The sequence below is a fragment of the Syngnathus acus genome, chromosome 24 (assembly GCF_901709675.1).
Source record: "Syngnathus acus chromosome 24, fSynAcu1.2, whole genome shotgun sequence".
In the NCBI taxonomy this organism is placed as follows: Eukaryota; Metazoa; Chordata; class Actinopteri; order Syngnathiformes; family Syngnathidae; genus Syngnathus; species Syngnathus acus.
In genome coordinates this window covers 5,347,421-5,371,417 of record NC_051108.1, presented here as the reverse complement: position 1 = coordinate 5,371,417, position 23,997 = coordinate 5,347,421, and the positions used below count along the sequence as shown (strand labels likewise).

At 40.2% G+C, this 23,997-nt stretch overlaps 1 protein-coding gene across 10 annotated transcripts in view; it reads right to left on the bottom strand.

The window, feature by feature from the left end:
* The window catches only part of enah (ENAH actin regulator), a 49,417-nt gene that overhangs the window by 20,220 nt on the left and 5,200 nt on the right, over positions 1–23,997 (bottom strand). Inside the window, exons 1-3 of one of the 10 annotated variants that reach the window (XM_037244068.1) lie at positions 19,312–19,464; positions 7,512–7,677; positions 5,844–6,019 (exon numbers count right to left, since the gene is read on the bottom strand). In XM_037244068.1, the coding sequence (XP_037099963.1) occupies positions 5,844–6,019; positions 7,512–7,677; positions 19,312–19,325 (356 nt within the window). In that variant the 5' untranslated portion in view covers positions 19,326–19,464. The other 9 variants (XM_037244069.1, XM_037244067.1, XM_037244065.1 and 6 more) reach the window with 9 other exon arrangements.

The window sequence follows — 23,997 nt, the reverse complement described above, 5'->3', positions numbered from 1 at the left end:
TTCTCTGCAGCTTTCCTAGTATAAAATGTTTTTTTAAGATCTGTCAATAACGATTATATTGGAAAATGGCCTCCCTGGCACATCTAGACCTCCTCCTCCTTGGTCTGGTTTCTAACTCTTTCCATCAGATTTATTGGAAACCTTGTGTTCAGTGATTCTGTTTGATTTTAAATAGCCTTGCTATTATGCATGAGCCAAACCGATATTGAAGTTGAAAAAAACCAATTTTTTTTAATAACTTTCTGGGTGGTCTTTGATCTCCAACGGAATGCAGTTCAAACAAATATTTGAATGATCTTGAGAGCCAATGAAAACTTCACAATAAAAAACTCAACTTGATGAGTTGTGGGGATCCAAACCTTATTGCAAAAAACAAATTTGAAAAAAACTGACCCGCATGGGCTATCAGATCATGCCATCTTTAAACAAAGCAGCTAATAACATTCATTGCAATCATATCACCAGTACTCTACAGTTGGATGTATACACACACCTCAAATGCCAAGTTTGTATAATAAAGACATTTGTATATTAATATTATAAAGTCCATTTATAGCCATATGTTGTTGTTCTCCTATAATGTCCTATATTCCACAACATTATTTTTGGTCTCAAGGGAGTCAGGGTGTCGAGGAATGCCAATACACACATCTATCATATTGCTCAGCTATAACAACACCATATAGGACACACTTTGGTTCCATCTGCCTGGTGAGAGAATATCTACGAGAATATCCACATGACGTGAGAACCATCACAGTAGGTGACACAGCCTGCAAACATGGACTTCAAGTTACAGATGCCAGACAAGTGCAAAGACCAATCGTGATTCATGTAAACACTTGGCGGCTTACTGCGGTATTAGGGCAGAGGAGTTAAGTTCACATGGGGATAAACAATAGCTAGGTCAAAATATTCGCAATTTCAAGGATTAGACTTTATGTGGTAAAAAAAAAAGGAAAAAATAATATCGGTCGTCACACCTAAGGACTTCCTTTGGCTTCTTTTCACATTCCAAAAACAAGCACTGTAAGTAATTGAAGACGTGTCTAAAAAGATGTGAACATGAGTGTGAATAGTTGTAGAGCAACTGACTGGCAACCAGTCCATGGTGCACCCCCCCCCCCCCGTCTCACCTTTTATCAGCTGGGATAGTCTCCAGCTCACCAGTAACTATAATTAGGACAGAAATGGTTGATTGGATGGATGGACAGATAATTTTAGACCTCTAAATATTACATGAAATTTAAAACAAGATTTTAGTACATGCAGGGAGTTTAGTACATCCGGGGAGCTTCCCCCTATTGCATTAAATTTAAAATACAAATATAGTTCTTGTTAATTAATTACATTTTATTTGTATATTTATTATTATTAATATTTATTTTATAAGCGATTATTCTGTTGTCTGAGGTTTGTTAAGAGTGTTTGTTTTTTCTCCCCAATATGTTCTTAACCTTAGGTATATGCAATATGACTTGAAATAGAATCACAATGAGCCAATCAGGTGATTATTATATTATTATTATTATTTATTTTATATGCGATTATTCCGTTGTCTGAGGTTTGTTAAGAGTGTTTTTTTTTCCTCCCCAATATGTTCTTAAACTTAGATATGTGCAATATGACTTGAAATAGAATCATAATGAGCCAATCAGGTGATATCTTGAGGCTTGTTGTTACCTAATTTAAGATACCACCGCCAGTTAAAATGAATTGTAATCCATTTAAAAGGTGGTTCAGATAGTGGGAATATATAAACAGCTGCTTGTGCAATTTCTCTCACTTTATTGACGAAATTAACAAAAGATAGTCGAGTAAACACAAGCATGTGACCGTCATTGAACACCGGAGTGGCTAACTTTTAGCTAGCTAATAGCCAGCCAATTCGACATTTTTATGTGCTGACGTTAGCTTCATTCAACAGGCCAGGCCCGCCTTTTAAAGGCGCACACATGCAACATCACAGATATTTCAGTGTAGAACGTGAGCATGTCGACCTCTTGTGGGCATAAATATAGCCGCGCATGCTTTTGTATTCTCCGTAAAGCTTTAAAATATATAAATAATGCCATACTAAAAAAAGCAGGAAGCACACGTGACATTTTGTCCTTGTCTATCACACTTTCAAAAAAAATTTAAGATTAAAAATGCACTGCATTAAAGCCACTTTGGCAAAATTCACTTAAATGCCTATTGTCACTCATTCATCATTCACTGTAGCATTAAGTCTATTCACAAGCAAAAGCAAACACTCCAATCCACTTTTACTCACTTCTGAGGTAGATTTGAGCACAACTAATCTTTTGACGGTCCTCAGAGAATCTCTGAACTCTTGCGACAGCAGGCATGACGATAGCGATTGTCTGTTTCGAACTGCGGTGACGTTAAATAAAATGAAATTTGGTCGACGTCTTGACTCGTCTCACTCCATCCCTTTACTTCATTATCTTGCTACTTGTCAGATAACGTCACAATCTGCTTTTCTTCTTTATAACTGACTTCTTTCTGAAACCTTTTTAATTTTCTTCCTTCTTCCACTCCTTATACGCTCTTGTCCAGCAATGGTGTGGTGTGTAGTCTGCCACTTTGGGGTATTGAAGCCTGAGACTTTATGATCAAGAAAAAAATAAATAGAGGGCAGCCAGAGGGGGTGTAGGATTCCTCTAATACAAAGTTTACTCACATGCTATCGTGATCTAACCTCTAAAAATGTTTACTCCGTGCTTTCAAGCACATGACCCGTAAAATAAAAGTAGTCGGCTGTTTCTATGGGCTTGAAGAGGCTTCTCTGGGAATCTATGCACAAACAGCTGACTCAGATTTCAACCCCTCCCCTCCACAAAAAGATTGATTGCTAAATGGAGTGTATTGCTGTCAGAGACCATGAAGGTACCTAAAATAAATGATGACCCCCGTGGTTAGTAACTCGTCAAATTTCGACATGGAAACACACTTGTGCTACATTTGTCTCCAACTGCCCGAGTCATCAGAATTTGACATTTTGAAACAGCACCATTTAAAATGCTGCTGTTGAGGGTGATATTGTGGTTTACATCTAAATAAAGAACTGCACATGCTCAGAGCACCACTCAGCCTACAAAACACTGACTGCTCTATTATGTAAAACCCACTGTGATCCAATTAATTCTTTCTGCCTTAGATGTTAAACACATTTCCGGGAAGATGGACTCGCAAGAATTGATGCATGCAATTGCCCGAATCCATTTAGCCAAGCCTCATCGTGGAAAAAAACAAAACTTTCCCAAACCATATTTTTTTATAACAGTGCGCAAATATGCTTCTGAATGTAAACTTCAAGCTTTAGAAACAAAATAGGTGTTTCGATAGGGAGTTTGTAGACAAGTTAACCAGCATTGCTACTGTTGTATGCTTTTAGTTCATAGGTGTCAAACTCAAGGCCCGGGGGCCAGATACGGCCCACCACATAATTCTATGTGGCCCACGAAGACAAATGTGTCAATGCTAAAATTACAAATCGTCTTCACTCTTAAAAAAATAGAGACATTGCTAGCAATTTTTATTACCATTCATCTTTTTCAAATATTTGAACAGTTTTTACTAGTCTCTGATTTCAAAACTAGTTATCTAGTATTTGAGTAGCCCGGTCATAATGGCCCTATGAAGGAAACTATGACCACGATGCGGCCCACGACATAAATTAATTTGACACCGCTGTTCAAAAATATCCTCTAAATAAATATTAGACGATGGTTAGTTAGACCCTCGAATGCATATTTTTTTTTAATCAAGATGCTGTCAGTCAGTTAGTTCATTAATTCAGTCTCTCTTTCCCGCTCTGTTAAAATGTATATTAATGAGGCAACGCTTCCGACGTGACTATCCAGCAAAAAAGTTAACCTACCCTGCAGTATATGAGACTATCTGAATATATTAGTCACATCGGTCGACAGGTTACATACATATGAACACACACAAACTCACACACAACAGAGCATAATGCAATATAATGAGGCATATTACTATAACGAGGGATCACTCAGAGGTCAATTAGAAGACAGGATTATACTGTGATGAGAGAATCGCTGTAGAAAGGGTTGATGGGCATAATAAAGAGGAGTGGTTGAGGAGCACGGCGGATCATGTGGAGCAGCTTCTGTGCTCGCAATTACCGTACATCATCTACTTGGTTGAATTATAGGCCCCCCGAAAAAGGAACGTATCGGCAGATGATCAATCTGAGCTCAAAGCAGAACACGAGGACATATTTAAAGATCTGCACTCAGCCGTGTCACAAGGTCTCCCCCTTTCACTCTCCTGCCTCTTTATCTAGTCCAGCATGCCAACAAATACACTATATGCTGCCAGAGGATGAGAGTACGTAATAAGTGCATGAGTCATAAACCAAGGCCAATGTGCAACACCAAGGTTACAGTCAGGGAATATTTGTAGCATCAATGAGAACGGCTATGAATATATCGGTACTTCAAATGTGCAATGTCTGATCAGCACTCTCTTACCATGAGGTCATCTAATGTTGTAAATATTTTTAAACATGACATATAATATTACCAGAGGTGGGCATTCCGTATCAGGGTCTGTCCGTCCATCCTGGACGAGGGACGAAAAAGTTTCAAAAAAGGACGGACTGACTAGTAGTAGGTTTGCGTCCCTGTAAAAGTCCACATCTGGGTCAAATGCCGACTAAACTCTCAGTCCGTCCGACAGCCCATTTTGGCACACTAACATGGAATTCGGCCAGGACAAGGATGGAAGTGTGCCCAGGTCACGGATGGTCCGGCAAAAACTGATAACGTGCCCACCTCTGAATATTACAGAACTAGTTACACAGTACAGACATAGCCTATATTTAATTTTTTTACACTTGAACACCATATCCAGTACACTTGCGAGTAAATATAGGAGCCAGTTCGAACTCACGCTGTAGCATCACATTGTGAAGATTGTCGAGTTTGGTGTGACACCAGAATGCCAGAACATTCTATTTTTTCAATGTCATTGTGGAGGAGAAATGTAGAACACAATTAAACCTTCCAAGTCCCCACAGTCAATTCCTCAATATTGGTTACCGTATTTTCCGCACTATAAGGCGCACCGGATTATAAAGCGCACCTTCAATGAATGGCCCATTTTAAAACTTTGTCCATATATAAGGCGCACCGGATTATAAGGCGCACCTTCAATGAATGGCCCATTTTAAAACTTTGTCTATATATAAGATATATACACTTGGTCCGCGGGCCGGATTTTGGACACGCCTGCTGTAGTGGCTCAATATTGGTCCATATATAAGGCGTACCTGATTGTAAGGCGCACTGTTGGCTTTTGAGAAAATTTGAGGTTTTTAGGTGCGCCCTATAGAGCGGAAAATACGGTAACTGCATTTTTTTTTTCATCCAAGTCTCCCTATAAAAATTGTGGAAATGGAAATAATTCATTGCAAGGTTAAACCGTCATAAAACGTTGATCTGAGCTGGTGAATAATAAAGTAACATCTTCTCTTAAAGGTCATCTATCTGTAAAACAATTAAGGTCAAATGGCTAAGGCTTAATGTGAAGCTGAGTGCTGATAGATATTTAACCAATGACATTAGAAGGCTTCAGAAAGTGATGTCACAATCACTGGACCATTAAAAAGTGTGCTTTGGAATAATCGCAACAATAATAAATACCGTAAATTTCGGACTATAAGTCCCGACTTTTTTCGCAAATTTTGAACGCGGAATCATGAGTTTTAGCCTGTGCGGCTTATAGTCCGGTGCGGCTTATAGTAAAAAAATTACGATATCTACCACCAGGACCATACAGCTGATAGACACATAATTTGGAGGCTACCTGTCGTCTCCTGGGAGTTCAGCACCTCCAGGGCATGCATCATGGCACTGGCAAATACATTGGCGTCCTCCTTGCTGCCAAAGTTAAGGCCATAGACCTGTCGAGCATCCCGCCACTGGTGGAACGTCTGTGTGGCCTGGTTGTACTTCAGCCCCTTGGGAATGGCACAATTTATCACCACCTGGAGATGGAAGGAGACAACAGATCTGAAATTGTGGGCAAGTAGGGTAGAAATTGGTGGGTTTAATAAAGAAGTTGGACCAAAATAAGTTTTTGTGAAATATGCCCAATTTGCCTCGAGGTACTCCTGTGAGTTTTCCACTTCTATATACTCACAGTTGAGAACTGTTATTTATAGTTGTATTAGTTTGGCATCATCAAATGCTCGGATGATGTACACACACACACACACACACACACACACACACAAATGATTTTGCTCTTTTGATCAGATAAAGCTTTAATACCCAGAAAGATGTGCAGTGCAGTAAAATCATTTAATCTCTGTGTCAAATCCTTTAATCTCTGTGTCATCTTGTGTTCAGACTAATGAGTGAGGGACTTCAAAACATTTCCCAACAACAGTGAGGATAATTCAACAAGGCCCCCAAGGTCCGTCGAGGTTTTGAAAAACTAATGGAAAAAAACAACAACAGCAGAACTGACAGGTTTCGAAACGTCTAGTGTTTACATTAACATAGATCATAAGTGTCAAACTCACGGCCCGGGGGCCAGATGCGGCCTACGCATCATTTTATGTGGCCCACGAACAACTTCATGTGTCAGCACTAAAATTACAAATTGTCTTCACTTTTAAAAAATTGGTAGAAATTATTAGTACCATTCTTTTTTTTTTTTAAATATATATTTTTTTTAAAATAAAAGATTTTACTAGTGCCCTTTTCTACTCATGTTGCCACACCCAAAGCAAATTTCAGAATGGATATTTTATTGTTGATGGACAAAGTAATAATTGGACAGTCAGAAATATTGTAAATTGTTGTTTGTTGTTGATTGTAGCAGAGGCATTGGCAAAAATACCTTCATATGTAGTGGGTTTAATATTTGAAAAAAACTGGGATTGTTGATAAAAAAAAAATCTGAGTTTTGTAACTTTGGGAAGCCCTCACATCTCCTTCTTACTGGACTACAAGAAATTGGTTAAGACAGGAAGCAGAAGTTTAGTTCAGAGAGATTTGTGTTTTTTCCTGATTTACGTATTTTGAAGAATTTCGTTGGATAATCTCAGCTCAAATACTTTTTTTCTGGCAACCCCTGTTTCCACAGTGTTTCAACAGAGGGGAAAAACATTTGAGTAAATGGAAACATAATACTTTAAATGTTCCCAAAAGTCTTTATTAATTAGGAAACTATACACAATGCAACTCAGCGCTTGTGCTAACCACAGAATTCCCAAGCTGTGGAGTCATACAGGAAGAAAAAAACACTATATTTGGTAAGATGATTTTTATGAACTCAGATCCTACGATAACTGGAAAGAAACACTTAATGTGTCACAACCCAAAAATAGTCACGGATATTTTTTTGAACGGGTTTGGTGAAATGTAGTTACATCACACTTCATTTTGGAAAAAAATTTCAATTTCATAACACCAAACATACTCTAATTTCCATCTGGTCTGTGTAACCTTTATCAACAGATAAGCACTAACCTGATGATCTTGGATCTTGCGGCCCACGACACGGAAGGCATTGTTTCCTGTGTGGTGGTAAATGTGGACTCTGCTGAAGCCAGTCGAGCCTCCCGCTGGCACCCACTTCTTATTGGCATCGTCGTACACCATAACTGCAGCTCGTGCCTGGCAGATACTCTGTTCACTAAAGAAAAACGAGACACAAAAGCAGAAAACGTCATTTCAAAAGTCAAGAAGATTATAAAGAAATGACTGCAAATGTAATCTGCGCCACAACTTAGGCCTGCTTTTACCTGGTCTATTTTCTGTCATCAAATATGTGACAAAATTGTCTGTTTGTTCAGGTTTGCCCTGACACCTCACCTTGCCAGGCTACACAATCTCTGGGACAAAGATTCCATTGTATTTTTAACTAAATTGAGTAGCAATCGGATTTTACTATTACCTCATATTATATACTGTTTGTAAATCCCCAAGAGCTGCTACAGATGATTGTATACCCACTTAAATCTGATTACGGAATAAGATTCCACTACAGTTAGGTTTTGATTATACTGCAATCAAAAGGGCACAATTATATCTGAGTGGGAATAATTATATAAAATTTGCTGATATAGATATGTGGAAAATTAGAGATGAAGAGACCAAAGCTGATTTACATTCCATTATCTAAACCCCAGCGCCACTAAATGTTATGTACTTCCCTGTACAAGACTTTCCACATTGCACATTTTGTGTAGGATTTATCAAAGTTTCGATATGTGCAAGTACTGCAAGTACTGATTATTTCATATTTATGGCCTACAAATCTCCTGCAAAGGTTTGCGACAATGGTATGTTCCGATTTGTGCACGAAGAGGTCAGTGATGGAATAGAGGAGAACACACAGAAAGGCACTATCAGACCAGAATAGTAAATGCAAATGGTAATGGCAGATGAGAATAAGTTCCTCTACTTCATTAATGTTAATGAGGGTCGGAGAATGACTTTCCGACTTCAAAGAGGTGCAGATCCACTTCAGAGACTTCTACCCAATTATGTCATGTGCCAGGACGAGCCGGGGCGGTACCTACTCTATGATTTCATAACCATAATTGAATTTCGATTAATTGCACGGCCTTAGTAGAGATGCAGTTGGATTTTTGCTAAGAGGAAGGAGTGTAAGAACAGAGGAGCAATAGGGAGGGTCTTGGATACATCTGCATCCTTCCTCTTTTGTGGCTGAACCATTTCCAGTTAACTCCCTGCGGCTCTTGCAGTTCTGAGACTCATTGCCCGTATCCAAACCCAGCTGCACATCTTACAAATGAGCCTTGAGCTCCTTTATCCTCAACATACCTCTGACCGTTTCAATGTTGAAGAATTTTTTTTCTTTTTTATTGATAGCACTTTAAATGATTAAGACTACGCCAGAAATTGTTTAGGCTGAAGCGCCAAGAAAAATTCTAATCAATATGATGAGGAAATTTGGCAAAAACTGTTATACAATGAATATAAAGTTTACATGGTTCTGATTATATGCCAAGTTTTTGAGACATGGAAAAATCAGAGCACAATAACTTCAAAATGTTTTCTCTGTTTTTGTGACATAGCATAGGGCAAAAAAATCGGAGAGGGGAAGTGAAAATAAACAGAGTTAATTTGATTGCACAAGTGTGCACACCCTCATAACTTGGGGTGTGTTCAGAATTAACACAATCATAAAATGTTGTGCAACTTTAGCGATGGTGCAACCAAGAAAAAAAAACTCATTCTCACACATCGCTGGCATCGAGTGGACTTCCAAAATCACTTTGAGGGAGAGCCCAAAAAGGCATGTTTGTTGCAAAAAGCCTCATACGTATAGTCTGGTAACACACTGCGCTTACTTTTAATAACCACTGTATATAGATTTTCTCACAAAGGACACCAAGGTTACTACTTTTTTTAATCCATTGAAACATTTTCTGATGGAGCCGTGAGAAAATACCCTGATCGCAACCATATGGACAGAGAAGAAAAAAAAAGACAGAGCAGGAAAGAACCGACACGTGGCGTGACGCCTCAGGTGTGACAAAGCAGCTATTATCACAAGTGCTAAATATAGTTGCTAAGATTATCTGTGCATAATGCACAGCGATGGTGTGGGAATGACTAAGTGTGGCGGGACAATGCCCAGGCCTTCCAGTGAGATGAACAGGCATAGTCATTTCGAAGCGTAAAAGTTGCTCCTAATGCCAGCAACTTTAAAGGGTTTTGCGTTTGTAAATAAAAAATAAAATCAGAGAGAGGGGTAAAAATGGACGGATGGAAGGATGGAAGCCGTCCACCATGCCATGAAAGTAACTAACATGATGGCCGCTGTTTACTATTCAGAGTTAATTTTGTCCAATTGATAATATGTACCAGTTTTTCAATTGAATATTTTTGTAGATAGTGAAGCTGTTTAAGTATAGAAATTATTCGTTCATTCTTTTACTTTGCTTGCTTGGTGCTCCAATATGGAACAATAGAGTAGACCATGACATTTAACAATCTCTTGCGGACAAACTTTATCTAAATCTTTATTTATTCATAGAAAATTGCAAGAAATGTTTAAAGCATATATCATTTTTACCTGGTTTTAAGCAAGTTTAATTTTTGATTATCATCTTGCACTCTGGACCCTACTTTCTGAGAACCACCCATGTGGAATTCATCGTAGACATTACCAGTTATGTATTTTTTAGAGGGCTGTGGGGTCCATGGGGGATTTTACCAACCAAAACAATCATTTGTGTTAGCTAGACATTGCTGCTGTCTTGTTAATTAATCATCTAATTTACGTCATTGCGGCAGAAAGCATTTTATCTGCTAATTACCTGGACTGATCTAGTTAAGCACCAGGCTTGTTTAATGAGTAGAATACACGCAATTCCTGGATTCAATTAACTGTAATTAGTTACTTACAGAAACCATTAGCTCAATGAAGAGGTAGCTCCCTAGAGGAAAGATCCACATGTGGTTTTCCAGAGTTTTATTACATTGAATGACAACCCTTTCCCATGGAAAGTAACACTGATGTAATGGCCTCCCTTCGAGAAATATCAGAATCTCCGCAATAAATCTGTGTGACCTTTCACTGACTAATGCAACATTTTGTCGAGTACTAAAAAGTATGGCTCAGCCCTTAGTGGTGTGAGAAAATGTAAAGGTTATGTAAAGAGGTATAGTGAAAAAATATAAAACAGTAAGACAAATGAAAAAATATTTTGTAAAAAATAGGGATATCCAAGCTTCACATTGCTTAGAAGATTTTAAAAATGTTGGGCCAACGATTCAGATAAGGACTGCAAGATGAGGTCTTAAAGTAAAGACAATTTGTAATTTCAGTATTGACATAGGACGCACAATTTGTCTTTGCAGGCCACATAAAATGATGTGGTGGGCCGTATTTGACCCCCGGGCCTTGTGTTTGACATCTATGGTCCAGAGCGTCAAAGCCAACCCACAAATTTATAGTATAGACAAATAGATTTTTGAATTACAGGGTTGTGAATATTATCAGATCAAAATACAGCTTGAAATCTTTCATCACTGCATTATGATATACATGGTCATAAATGGCAAAATTACATTTTCATTGCTATAACAAGCAACCTAGCAAACAAAATAGTTATGTTTTAGATTACAACTGCATCATGAAAGATTATCTTTAAAAAAAAAAAAAAATTAGAACAACAAGTAAGCCTGTTTTTTCCCACATATTATGTAAGTGGAATACCCAATAAACAAAGTCAAGTCGCATACACACAAATGTGTCAGGTCAGAATTAAAGTCGTAGGTCTTTTAAGGGTGTTACCGGGGTTCAGAGTGCCGGCTGTCTGTTTAATTGGGGGACTGGCACATTTAACAAGATGGTTCATTACATTACCATTCATACACGCACAGGGAGCGCATTGACAAGAGAGCAGGTCTGGACTGTATTAGATTGCACTCCACATCAGGAACGAACAATTAGTGCCTTCAAATGAACAACTGCATAGCCTTATTGAAACCGTCGGAATAAGAATGAAATGTCAACTTCCTTTCGTGGTTCATAAACAATTCAAATGGTGAGCTACCTAATGTTGCACCGGAAATGGTATGCATTTATTTATCTATTTATTTACATACATTTATTTTATTATTCTTTTTTATTTTTTATTACCATTTTTTAAATGTAATTTATTTATTTATATACATACATTTATTTTATTATTCTTTTTTATTTTTCATTTATCTTTTACCATTTTTTTATTTAACGTAAATGCCACGATCGAATACCGCATACCAAAACAACCACACATTCCAACATTTTATTTCTTGGCATTAAATTATTTTTACATTCATTATTAATTTACTCAATTTATTTTGTAAATAAACAGGGGGAAACCCCGCCATCATTTTTGCACATCGTCGTTGTATGAAAGGATTTACAGACTAAACAAATAAACCGTGATCACATTGCAAACAATTAGTGTGAACGTTACACATTTCAATTGTCGCAAGCACCGTAGAATTTCTGAGCATGCTGTGAAATTCATCAAACAGAGAAAGAAGCGAAACAGGACACATTGGCTTTCACAAAACTACTGAATGAAAATTAAGTTTTATGTACCCTGTATAGTTATTAATGCAACCATCATTGTAGCACAATCGTGTTGCCATAATCTTTCACACTTTTCACAACAACTTCCCAAAACTCTCCTTCTTCAAACTTGTCATGGTACTTACAAATTCCTCCCTCCATGTCTTGACTCCACCATACATCACTGACCTCCTCTATCCCTAAAACTAGTTCAAATCGATCATTCATGAAACCACCATTTTCTATCCCACACAGGTGTAAACAGTGGCATGGCTGAGAACGTTTGCTTATGTTAGGTGTTACATTTGAGGTGACGTTTTAATGAATGTACCTTACAACCGTGCTGGCAAACAAACTTCTCATTCTGGCAAACATGCATACAACAACAAACGCACACACACGTCGTTTATAAAAAAAAAAAAAGAAAAAAGCTCTCAGGACTGACAGCATAGAAAAAAAAGGTAGGTACAGTACACCTTACCCAATTAAAGAGCAAAAAAAAGTATTTTCTACTTTTCAGATGCATGGATAAGATGAAGCATTTACAGCTAGCATCCACTTATACTGTCTAAGACACAGGTGTCAAACTCAAGGCCCGGGGGCCAGATACGGCCCGCTACATCATTTTATGTGGCCCGCGAAGACAAATTGTGCATCAAATTCGTGTCATTACTAGAATTGCAAATTGTCTTCACTTTTAATATATTTTTTTTAATATTTGACCAGTTTTTACTCATCTGATTTGAAAACGAGTTATTTGTCCGTTTGTTTTGTAGCTTTGACTGTATATAATATGAGGTGCTCATACATTTATTTGGGTTGACAGTCATAATGGCCCTCCGACTACAATGCGACCCGTGAAAAAAATGAGTTTGACACCCCTGGTCTAAGACGTTTTTTCCCAGGGAATGTTCAGTGTCGCTAATAATTACATGTATATCGGCCAAACACAATGGATTTGTTTCTGTCATGTTATGAAACTGTATCTTCTGAATAATTACGAAGTGTCTTATGTTGCAGCTGCTAAATGTCGAAGTTGGCAATGTAAGGTAAGCTATATCCAAAGCAAGCCTTTGGGGTACTGGCGCCACTACACAGAAGGGAAGGGAAATCCTTGGGAAGCTCTGAGAGTACAACCTTACATATGGATTAAAAAATAATTTAAAAAATCTGGCATTTAACAATTTCAGCTCTGATAATGTCAACACAGAGCACCAAACACGTTAAAATTCTCTTCCACTACCAATCTAGTCATAAGATTCGTGTGACTACACGTGTTCTTTCGAAACAGAACAAACACTCCCACAATATGCTGATGTTACCCGGAGGCGGGAGGCGTTAGGAAATGGCCATGTTGTCGAGAAAAGATTTGTTTTGGAAAATACTTCTTGCCATCTGGGTAACCCACTTTAATGTAAAAATGATATGATTTGTTTTTATTTACTGCTGCTTCTTTGATTTGTTACAGATTGGTTACAAGACGAGACAATCAGGCATTTGTCGTCCTTCGTCGAGAAGGAGGAAACATTTTATGGAATACGGTTTTTAATTGCTCCTGTGAAAATAATTGTCAAAGAATTATGTCATTCCATATTGTTTTGGCATTTTATATAGCTCACAATTTTGAGGTATGACTTTCAGATTTATGTTGTCTAAACCAACGAGAGAGAGCGAGACTAACAAACTGAGCACTTCCAACTAAAACAAATGCTACAATAGAGAAAAAAAGTGAATGGCAGAAAATGTCAACAAACCCAGATTGCAGTCAAATAATTTTGAACAAAGTCCCTCTCGTCAACTAAATCGAGCACGACGATAGCGGCATGAAAGGGTAAGAAAACAAAACCAGTCATCTGAAAACCGTCTTTGAGAAAAACTACCTACCGATGGATTTCCATTTTGGATGCCAGCACACATCTTTCATTGAGGACGAAAATGGAGGATTTGCAATGTGGGCCTGAAGACTGAACCTGCATGACTCCAGGTTTGTTCCCCGATACCTTCCACTTCTCTTCTCTAAAGCTTCCACCAGCCCTACTTCTCACCAGTCCTTACCAGCTTCTGTTTCTAAAAGACCACAAACCTTTTCCTGGCCCCGATCTTGGCCAGATCTTCCCTTTCTTTGTATATTTGCTGTTGGTATCCCAAGACAATTTTCCTTCTCTCTACCAAATGATTGTCCTCTTGGGCATACCTTGGTTCCAGTCAGCACCTCCGACAGAATCTAGGGAAAAAGCCAGAGTATCGAGGGGATTCCTTACTTATTCATACGTGCCATGTCAGCAAGTCAGCCAGTAAGTGAGAAAGGGAGCGAGCCGTCGGTGCTTTTCCCATGGCAGCGGCGCCCGCCAACAAACACAGCTCATTCAGTCCTGGTTTTCTCGCTGCAGCCGCAACCCCAGTCAGGTATCCAGGCAACAGGCTCCTGCGCTCACGGGGCTCCGTGAAAGCTGCTATTGCGGGAAACACCCCATAGCCGAAGCGTTATAGCCTAGTTCGGCTCCGCTCCGGAATGTTCAATGGTGGCTGTCTCGCTCCTCCGCTAACTCACATTGCTTGCATCCCACTTAATCCAGCGTCTTTCATTTGTTCATGGCTCCCTCTCTTCCTCCCCTTTCCTATCTTCGCTTGCAAGCTTATCAGCATGACTGTGTATGCGCTATTTCTAACCCGCTAGACGCCCACCTAACTCAGCTCCCTCTCTCTCGCTCGCTCACAGAGAGATAAATGTGTTAAGTAAGTTAGGAAGATTGAGACTGTAATAATGTTTGATAGCACTAGAACAAAGGCTGCTCAAACATGGTGTTAAACATGACACAGACAAGAATGATAAAGTTGACACATTGTAAGCTTATTTTTGCCTGCTATATAATTCTTTGCATTTATTTCATAATTCAATCTGACTGGCTACAATCGTTATATCCGTGTTACCGTAAAAATATCACCGGGAAGAATTATGGAGTCAACCGAATTTAATCATTAGTTGTCGACGTCGACAAGGTCTTTCAGCCAAATGTTTATTGAAGATGCTGCAAATCTTACTGGCTTTTATTGGTTGCTATGCCGACAATTACGCTTGCTTGGGAATTTGCTCCAGAGTGAAATTGAAAAGAAACTGCTGGCACCATCATATTTTTTTTGCACAGAGTAGCTGTGGGCTTTTCTAAACATTGGATTTAACAGATACACACACTTTGAATATGAAAATGAGAATTTAGGATCGACTAACTTGGCACTGAGTTTAGCTAATGTCTCCACAATATGCTGAATTGTCTGCTTTGTTGTGGATGGCAGAAGGGCAAAAATGATTTTGAGGTCGTGAGCAGTTATACTTGATTTGACTCTTTGTGACGTGAACTTTAAAAAAAAACAAAAAAACATGATGCATGCAAAGGTCCAGGATGGCTCAGGCTTTTAATTGTTGACAGTTGAATAGACCACTATTGAAATATTGCCAACTATTTGGAAGCATATTCATGTGCTGTGTATTCGGGGTAGGGCACGGAATAATGTAAACACCGGAGAGGGTACGAACAAACACACTCTGACACGTACACAGATTCACAATGACAGGACTGCAAGGAAAATACTGAAGCAAATACTCATAGGCCGGACAACAAAGGTTGAGGATGACTATGGAATTATTCGACCTCACCACAAACCCCACCCACGTCTCAGGGGAAAAGCGCAAGTAAATTCCATATCAAATGGCAAAAAGAGGGCGTTCTCGGGCAAAATTACCGCTCACTTCAAGGACAGCAGGGACGCACGGCGCCTTTGGCAGGGCATTCAGACCATCACGGACTACAAGCCCGCGCCGCAGAGCTGTGATGGCGACGTCCGTCTGCTCAATGACCTCAACCGCTTCTTTGCTCGCTTCGACGCTCAGAACAGCACTTGCCCGCTGAAGGCCACTCCCCCTTCCCACGAGCTGCCCCTGTGCCTCTCCGCCGACAGCGTGAGGAGGACGCTTGCCGCTATCGACATCCGTAAGGCGGCGGGCCCGGACAACATCCCGGGTCGAGCGCTGAAGGACTGCGCTGGTGAGCTGACGGATGTCTTCACGGACATCTTTAACACTTCCCTGCAGCAGGCCATCGTCCCGTCGAGTTTCAAAGCAGCCACCATCGTACCTGTGCCGAAGAAGCCTGCTCCATCCTGCTTCAATGACTACCGCCCCGTGGCACTTACGCCCATCGTCATGAAGTGCTTTGAGCGGCTTGTCTTGGAGCACATCCGGTCAGTTCTCCCCCCCACCATTGACCCCTTCCAGTTTGCGTACCGAGCCAAACGGTCCTCTGAGGATGCCATCTGCTCTGCCCTCCACTCGGCCCTCACCCACCTGGAGGGGAAGGACTCGTATGTGAGGTTGCTGTTTGTGGACTTCAGTTCTGCCTTCAACACCATTGTGCCGCAGCGTCTCATCGGCAAACTTGACAAGCTGGGCCTCAGTACCGGCCTCTGCAACTGGCTACTGGACTTCCTCTGTCAGAGGCCACAGGTGGTACGTGTTGGCGACAAGATCTCCGCCAGCATCACGCTGAGCACAGGGGCCCCCCAAGGCTGCGTGCTCAGTCCGCTGCTCTTCACCCTCCTGACGCATGACTGCGCTGCCACCTGCAGCGGCAACCGCATAGTGAAGTTTGCTGACGACACGACTCTGGTGGGTCTCATCACCAAGGGAGACGAGACTCAATACAGGCTGGAGGTTGACCTTCTGACCGCGTGGTGCAGGGACAACAACCTCCTGCTGAACGTCGACAAGACCAAGGAGATTGTCGTTGACTTCCGGAAGGGTCACGCCCAACACCTGCCGCTGACCATCGACGGTGCTGTGGTGGAGAGAGTGAGCAGCGCCAGGTTCCTGGGGGTGCACATCAGTGAGGATCTCTCCTGGTCCACCAACACCGCGTCGCTGGCGAAGAAGGCCCGGCGCCGCCTGTACTTCCTTCGGAAACTCAGGCGAGCGGGGACTCCTCCGGCCGTCATGACTACGTTTTACCGCGGCACCATTGAGAGCGTCCTCTCCAGCTGTATTGCTGTCTGGGGTGGCAGCTGCACTGACCAAGACTTGAAGGCCCTGCAGCGCATTGTGAAAACGGCTAGTAAGACTATTGGTGCTTCTCTCCCCTCCTTGAAGGACATTTACACCTCCCATCTCACCCGCAAGGCGACCAAGATTGTGAGTGATGTGAGTCACCCCGCTCACCCTTTGTTTGAACTTCTGCCCTCTGGGAGGCGGTACAGGAGCCTGCGCTCCCGCACCACCAGACTTTCCAACAGCTTCGTACTCCAGGCTGTTAGGATCCTGAACTCGCTCCCCCTTTCAGCGTAGCGTCCTGTTCTTGCTGTGTGCTCACTGGCTCGGTTTTGCCCCTCATATTCAATGGGTTATTGGTCTGTTTTTATTCATCGCTCATTTTATTTTATTTATTATTTATGGTTTGTGCCTACTTGTTTTTGTTTTGTGTCGCCTACTTGTATGTCTCGTCACCGTGGGATGGAGGAAACGGAATTTCGGTTTCTTTGTGTGTCTTGACGTATGAAGGGATTGACAATAAAGCTGACTTTGACTTTGACTTTGACTTTGAGACTATTATTTTTATACAACAGGTGGTGTCTCTTGACATTTTTTTTACAAGAACATTCACCAGAATATCGAGAACAGAAAGCAACCGTTGTTTCGTCAATTTGTCTTGAGACAAAAACAGATGAGTTTGCTTGGATGCACAGTGATAAGACCTTTTACTTTTCAATTCAATTATTTTGTCAACCGCTAGTTAGACTGACCTTGACTTTTTTTTGTGTAATTGCCTAAAGACATAAAACTTTATGGTTGGATCCTAACTAAGCAACAACCAAATAAAAGTTAATGGTCTTGCTTCTTTGACCTATAAAACATTAATGACCTTAAGTTACCTTCCGATGAAAATAGCTAGTAATTCACCCACGACTAATTTTTTTTAAAAGCACAGATGATTAGTAGTTGGCAATGGTCAGCATTGACGATTAAACAATTCCAGTCAGGTTGAGTCCGTATAATCCATCCAAGTGGATTTATGGGTCTCAGATCTCCACTTTTAGATTTTCTATAATTGTATTATGATTGTTCAATTCAAAATTAGCTCTAGTCTGAACAATCTACAAAGACTAATAAGATACAGGTTATAAATAATCAGGAACTTAGTGCATGCCGGCAGCAGTACGTTTCAGTTCTCTATTCAAGATCAACAGCATAGCTCTGTGTTGTTGTCATATGACCTCCACTGGTTCTGCTGCCTCGCCTGGACAATTAGGTCATTGTTGCCGGGTGAATTTGCCACATAAGGCAAGTCTGACACCATGTTGGCAGATGCACAGTACAGAATTTTTAAAAGAAGGAAAAACTGTCATCTATTGATTTGTTTTTTTCCATCAAAATCAACTAAAACAAATTGGTTTGTTCAAAAACTGCCTTCAACTTGTCTGGGCTTAATTATGACTGTATTGTTTGATGGACACTTCTGCTGGCCCATGGAGAGTGTTGAACACATGTAATCCCAACAGTATTTCATAAATTGAGCAATCCTGACATCACGAATTCGAAATACATGATTCACAGACATTGATGTTGAGAAAGATCAAACACATCATTTGTGACTGAAGCACAGATGCTACCCTCGCGGAGAGCTTCATGGCTGCCAAGAACATACCCTTCCACCATAACCTGAGGAAACACATCTGCAAAGAGCTTTTTCTCGTATGTTTTCCCTTTCAACTCCTTTAGGAAATGACAGCAACTTCAGAGGTAATGAAGGGGAAAAGCATCCCGTCACCACATGGTGTGATGAGCTCTATCGTGTAGCAAAAAGAAGAATCTGATTAGACTCCGAGGTCTCGAGCAGTCACAGCTGTTCTATAAATATAAAGGCTTCCCATCTGGTGAGAGAACTCTTAAAGACAGGGATTCCAAATAATGAATGAATAGTTGATGGCACTTAAAGTTGTCTGAGAGGGAAAGAGGCGGCCCAAAGCAACGAACAAAAGCGCAGCCAGATTGTCAGCCATGACACAGCAAGATTGTTATCTTCAAGCCTTTAACAAACTGTGAACTCCAAACCCTAATTCTACAGGGTGAAGACTGTATAAGGAAGTGCTTCATTTATATCCTTGATTGGACAACGTGAGCCGAGACTATCATTTGATCCCCGACATCCATTAATAACTCCAACTGAGCAACCAGAAACTTACGAGTCACGAGTCATCTTGGCAACAACAATGCGTGAATCCAGCACCTCCGCCTACAAGGAAATTCTGTTGTTGGAAGGATTTGTTCAGATTGTTGAAGTCTCCACTGTCTCAACAGACGACTTGGCAGACTGACTTCAGAGGGGGGGCAAGTGACCAGGGTTTAGACCGACTGACAGTGGGAGGGTACCCACCCACCCACACTCACCTCACCGGAGCCCGGGCTAAAACTGGAATAGCTGGGGGAGGGGACGGGGGTGGGGGGGCTGCTGGGTGTTGTGAAATTCTTAGAATGTATCTCTCCTCTTCACCAAAAATAGATATTGTGACCTGCATGCATCATCAGCCAGGATTATCCGGGGGATTTGTCGGGAGCCACTAGAGCAAGGTCTGTTCATTCCATCCAGATGACAGCATCTTTTAGAACCAAAAGGAAACAATTGATAATGCCTTCAACTTGTTAAGTGGTTTGGGACAGAACAGGGGTGTCAAACTCATTTTTGTCACGGGCCGCATTGTAGTCAGTTTCCTACGGAGGCCCATTATGGCAAAACATTACTAAAGACAACTATTTGTCTTTCCGGGCCACATAAAATGATATGGCGGGCCGTATCTGGCCCCCGGGCCTTGGTTTTGACACAATGATCAAGAATAAGATTGGAACTATCTCAACTCAATGATAGGGGGAATGCTCGGCAGCCTGTGGCATGATTGTAATTTCAATATTTGGCATACTCATGTCAACTTGATAAATCTGGCAGGCTATCATTGTGTACTATGATAGGTTGTTTTCTCTCTTATCTCCTGAGAGGAATTATCTTTTTAACCTTATGGCTCAAAGTTAAGGTCAGCCAGGAATAGTTATTTCTGAATACAGGTTTGGGAAGCTTACAGGTTGATTGAGGAGGACAAGGGCACACTTATCGTGCCCCGCTGGGGAAGCTAATAAAGCAGCTGTATCTTACAGCCTTTGAATTACTCTAAAGAAGGTTTTGCTTTTTATATGCTGCCTCTGCTTTTCCGCCATATGCTTGAAGCTAAGCTTATGGAAATAGAATCTCGGCGGGGGTAATTTCGGAACAGGTGGGGGTAATGCTGTACAGTAATATATTACATTTAAACGGTAATGAAATTAGTTACTCAACTCAGTTATTAAGTTTTTCATTTTTGTCTGTAATAGTCTTAGTGTTACTGAATCTTGTATCACTTTTTAATTTTTTTTTAACCACTGAAGGATGCCACACCTTTTCTGACAATCACTGTTACGCAATTTTCATTATTTGACAATGACAAAAAACAATATGTGCAATGTTAATGGTTTGATAGCCCTTCACGGTTTTGATTTCCTCAAAATTGATTATTTGGCCCGACGGCAGCATTATGAGATGCTCTCATATGAATTCAGATAATAATTGCCAATGATCATTCACGATTATAAAAAAAAAAAAAGCTCTACTCCAACACAGAATTTCCTACTCAAAAAACATTGTTGTCAAACAATGAGGACAAATTTAAAATCAGTTTTCAGTAGTAAGCATCTGAAATGGTTTGGGGATTAAATCCCCACTTAAAAGTTTTTTTATGTGGTGAAAAGACAATGAAAAATCAAATAAGGACTTCTCCCTGCATCAATCTCAACAGCCGTTAAGAGAAAATTTAAGGAGCAATTAAACAGCTAAAACCTGCTTGTGTATTCTAGACGAGAAGAGCGACAGCAGCTGAATAGAACAGGCTACACTTTATCTCACCAAGTGCCGAATGACTCAGACACATTAAATCTCTGTGATTTGATGGGAATACTAATGCAAAAAGAAAAAAAGAAAGAAATGGGGACAGAACACAAAGAAACATGGGGAAAGAGACAATAAAGCTCAAAGGGATAAAAAAAAAAAAAGTGATAAGGTGTACAGCAGGGGTGTCAAACTCATTTTTGTCGCGGGCCGCATTGTAGTCATAGTTTCCCATTATGACTGTCAACGTCTTCTATATATAATACAAACTGATGAATAACTCGTTTTGAAATCAGAGACTAGTAAAATCTGTTTAAATAGCTCAAAAGGTTGAATGGTAATAAAACTTACTAGCAATATGTCTATTTTTAAAAAAGTGAAGACAATTTGCAATTTTAGTAATGGGATTAATTTTTTATTGTAATTGTGCTTACTACAGCACAGACTAAGGCTGAACCGTTGTGAACGATGGACAGTGTAGTTTTGAAATACAGTGATCCTTCGCTACTTCGCGTTTCGTTTATCGCGGCTTCACTACAGCGCAGATTTTTTTTCCAAATTAAAAAACAATTTAAAAGTCAAAATAAAACTTCTAAATTGAGGAAACGTGTCTAACCTTTAGGACAATGTACTATTGCTCCAAATGTTCGTTTACATTCCGTTTTCGCGTGTTAGCATGATCGCGAATTAGCATCTTTCCGCTAACTCGTTAGCCTGCCCAGTACTTCTTGTTGGTGACCGTACTTCGCGGATTTCACTTATCGCGGGTGGTTTTGGGAACTAATTATCCGCGATAAACGAGGGATTACTGTACTACTGCTATCCCTCGCCAACAAAAACAAAACAACATATTCAATTATTTTGTCAGATAGGGAACATTTCTTCCCAAAAACAAAACATGTTGGGTATTCATGCTTCAAGCTGTTCATTAGTCACTCCTATGAAATATGCAAATATGCTTTATGTGACATGAACAAAAGCTGGAAGGGAACACTGGATAAGTGAAGGGCAAAATTGTAGGAACAAATGGTTGATGTAAGATGTACGGAGAGACTACAGAAGGTAGTTTGTGAGGTTCGACCTGAGTAAAAACAACAGGCACAGACAGCTGCTGGGGACACGAGCAGACAGATGGACAAACAGAGCAGCCACCTGTTTTACTGCTCACACATACACGTGCCAAACCCTGATTCAGATAAATGCCACACACAAGAATACATCACGGTAACCTTCCAAATTGACGCCTCGAGATTTGGTTATAAATACGGTATGGTGAAAACTTGACGCTTTTGAAAGTAACCCTTACATCATTATCCAAATCAGGGGTGTCAAACTCATTTTTGTTGCGGGCCGTATCATAGTCATAGTTCCCTTCATTATGACTGTCAGTGTCGTATAGGCTAAACAACAAACTGATGAATAACTAGTTTTGAAATCAGAGACAATTGAAAAAAACTGTTCAAATATTCTAAAAAGATGAATGGTAATGAGAAAATGCTAGCAAAGAGACAATTTGTCATTTTAGTCTTGACACATGAAGCTGATGCATCACTTGTTTTCATGGGCCACATAAAATGATGTTACGGGCCGGATCTGGCCCCCCGGGCCTTAGGTTTGACACCTACATAGTTTATCAAACAAACGATCAGCTGTAATTCAAACACTGGATTGAGACAGCCTTAGGCAGGCAAGTTGTGTTTAAAAAAATAAACCATTAAATAAGAAAATGCAACATGCTTTTTAATTGTTGGCAGTCAAAAACCATAAATATGAATAATACTGTAGGTTTATGTCCCTTTAAGGCCTTCTGTCAAAATGATTATAACAGAATAAAACAGGAGGAAGGGGAGGAAAAATGAGTTGACTCGAGTAATTAGAGAAGGGCTGAGTCCACTGGAAAAACTAACAACTAACAAACACCCGACTGTGCGTACACCTTCTCAAGTGTCAAAGTGTGCTAACCTGGCAGTTCACAGTTTCACAGCTGCTGCTCAAAAAGCTGCCAGCAGACAGAGAGAAAGCTTTGTACCGAAGACTTCTGAAAGTTTCATTAGGGTCTCATTTCCTTGATGAGAACTAGATCCTCGAATTTAAAAGTCTATCAGGATTTTTAAAGAGGAAGGATAGTGGCTTACGAGCAGTTCCGCTCTTGTCTAGGAGGCGGTGATGTGCACTATTATCTGCTAGCCAACTGGAAAACAAAGATAAATCCGTTTTCACAACTGAATAAATCCTCCTCTGCTTCCACAAACCGGCGATGAAAAACCAAATCTATGCAGGAAATTCAAGTAAACCCATAGTTGGCGTGAGCTGGGTGCAAAATGCTCCCTTAGCTAAGCCAAATGAATTATTCAGTAAGCGCACACGCTTCTTTTCGACACTACAACAGGACAGTGGCGCATGCCTTATTTGGACTAAAATCAATTGGAAAACGATTTTCTGAGACAGCCAGTCTTGAATTAACAATTGAATAAGGCGGCTTGTCTTTTTGCTTCACTTTTTTTTATGCTACTTGATTTTTCTGTTTTTGTTGTCATTGTGTTTGAGCATTATAAGATACTGATTGTGTGAAAACTCAAAAGTCAAACCCCCCTAAGTTCATTTTGTTTGACATTTGACTACAATTTACCGTGTTTTCCGCACTATAAGGCGCACCTGATTATAAGGCGCACCTTCAATGAATGGCCCATTTTAAAACTTTGTCCATATATAAGGCACACCGGATTATAAAGGGCACAGAATAAATAACTCAACGTTGCTCAAATGTTAATGCAATCACAATATAGTAACACTCGAAATAGTGAAAACAATAACAATATATCAATAACTCAACATTGCTCAAACGTTAATATCACACAACACACAAAATAAACACGTAAAGCTTACTTTAATAAATTAGTCCTCATCCACGAATCCATATTGGTCCATATATAAAGCGCACCGGATTATAAGGCGCAGT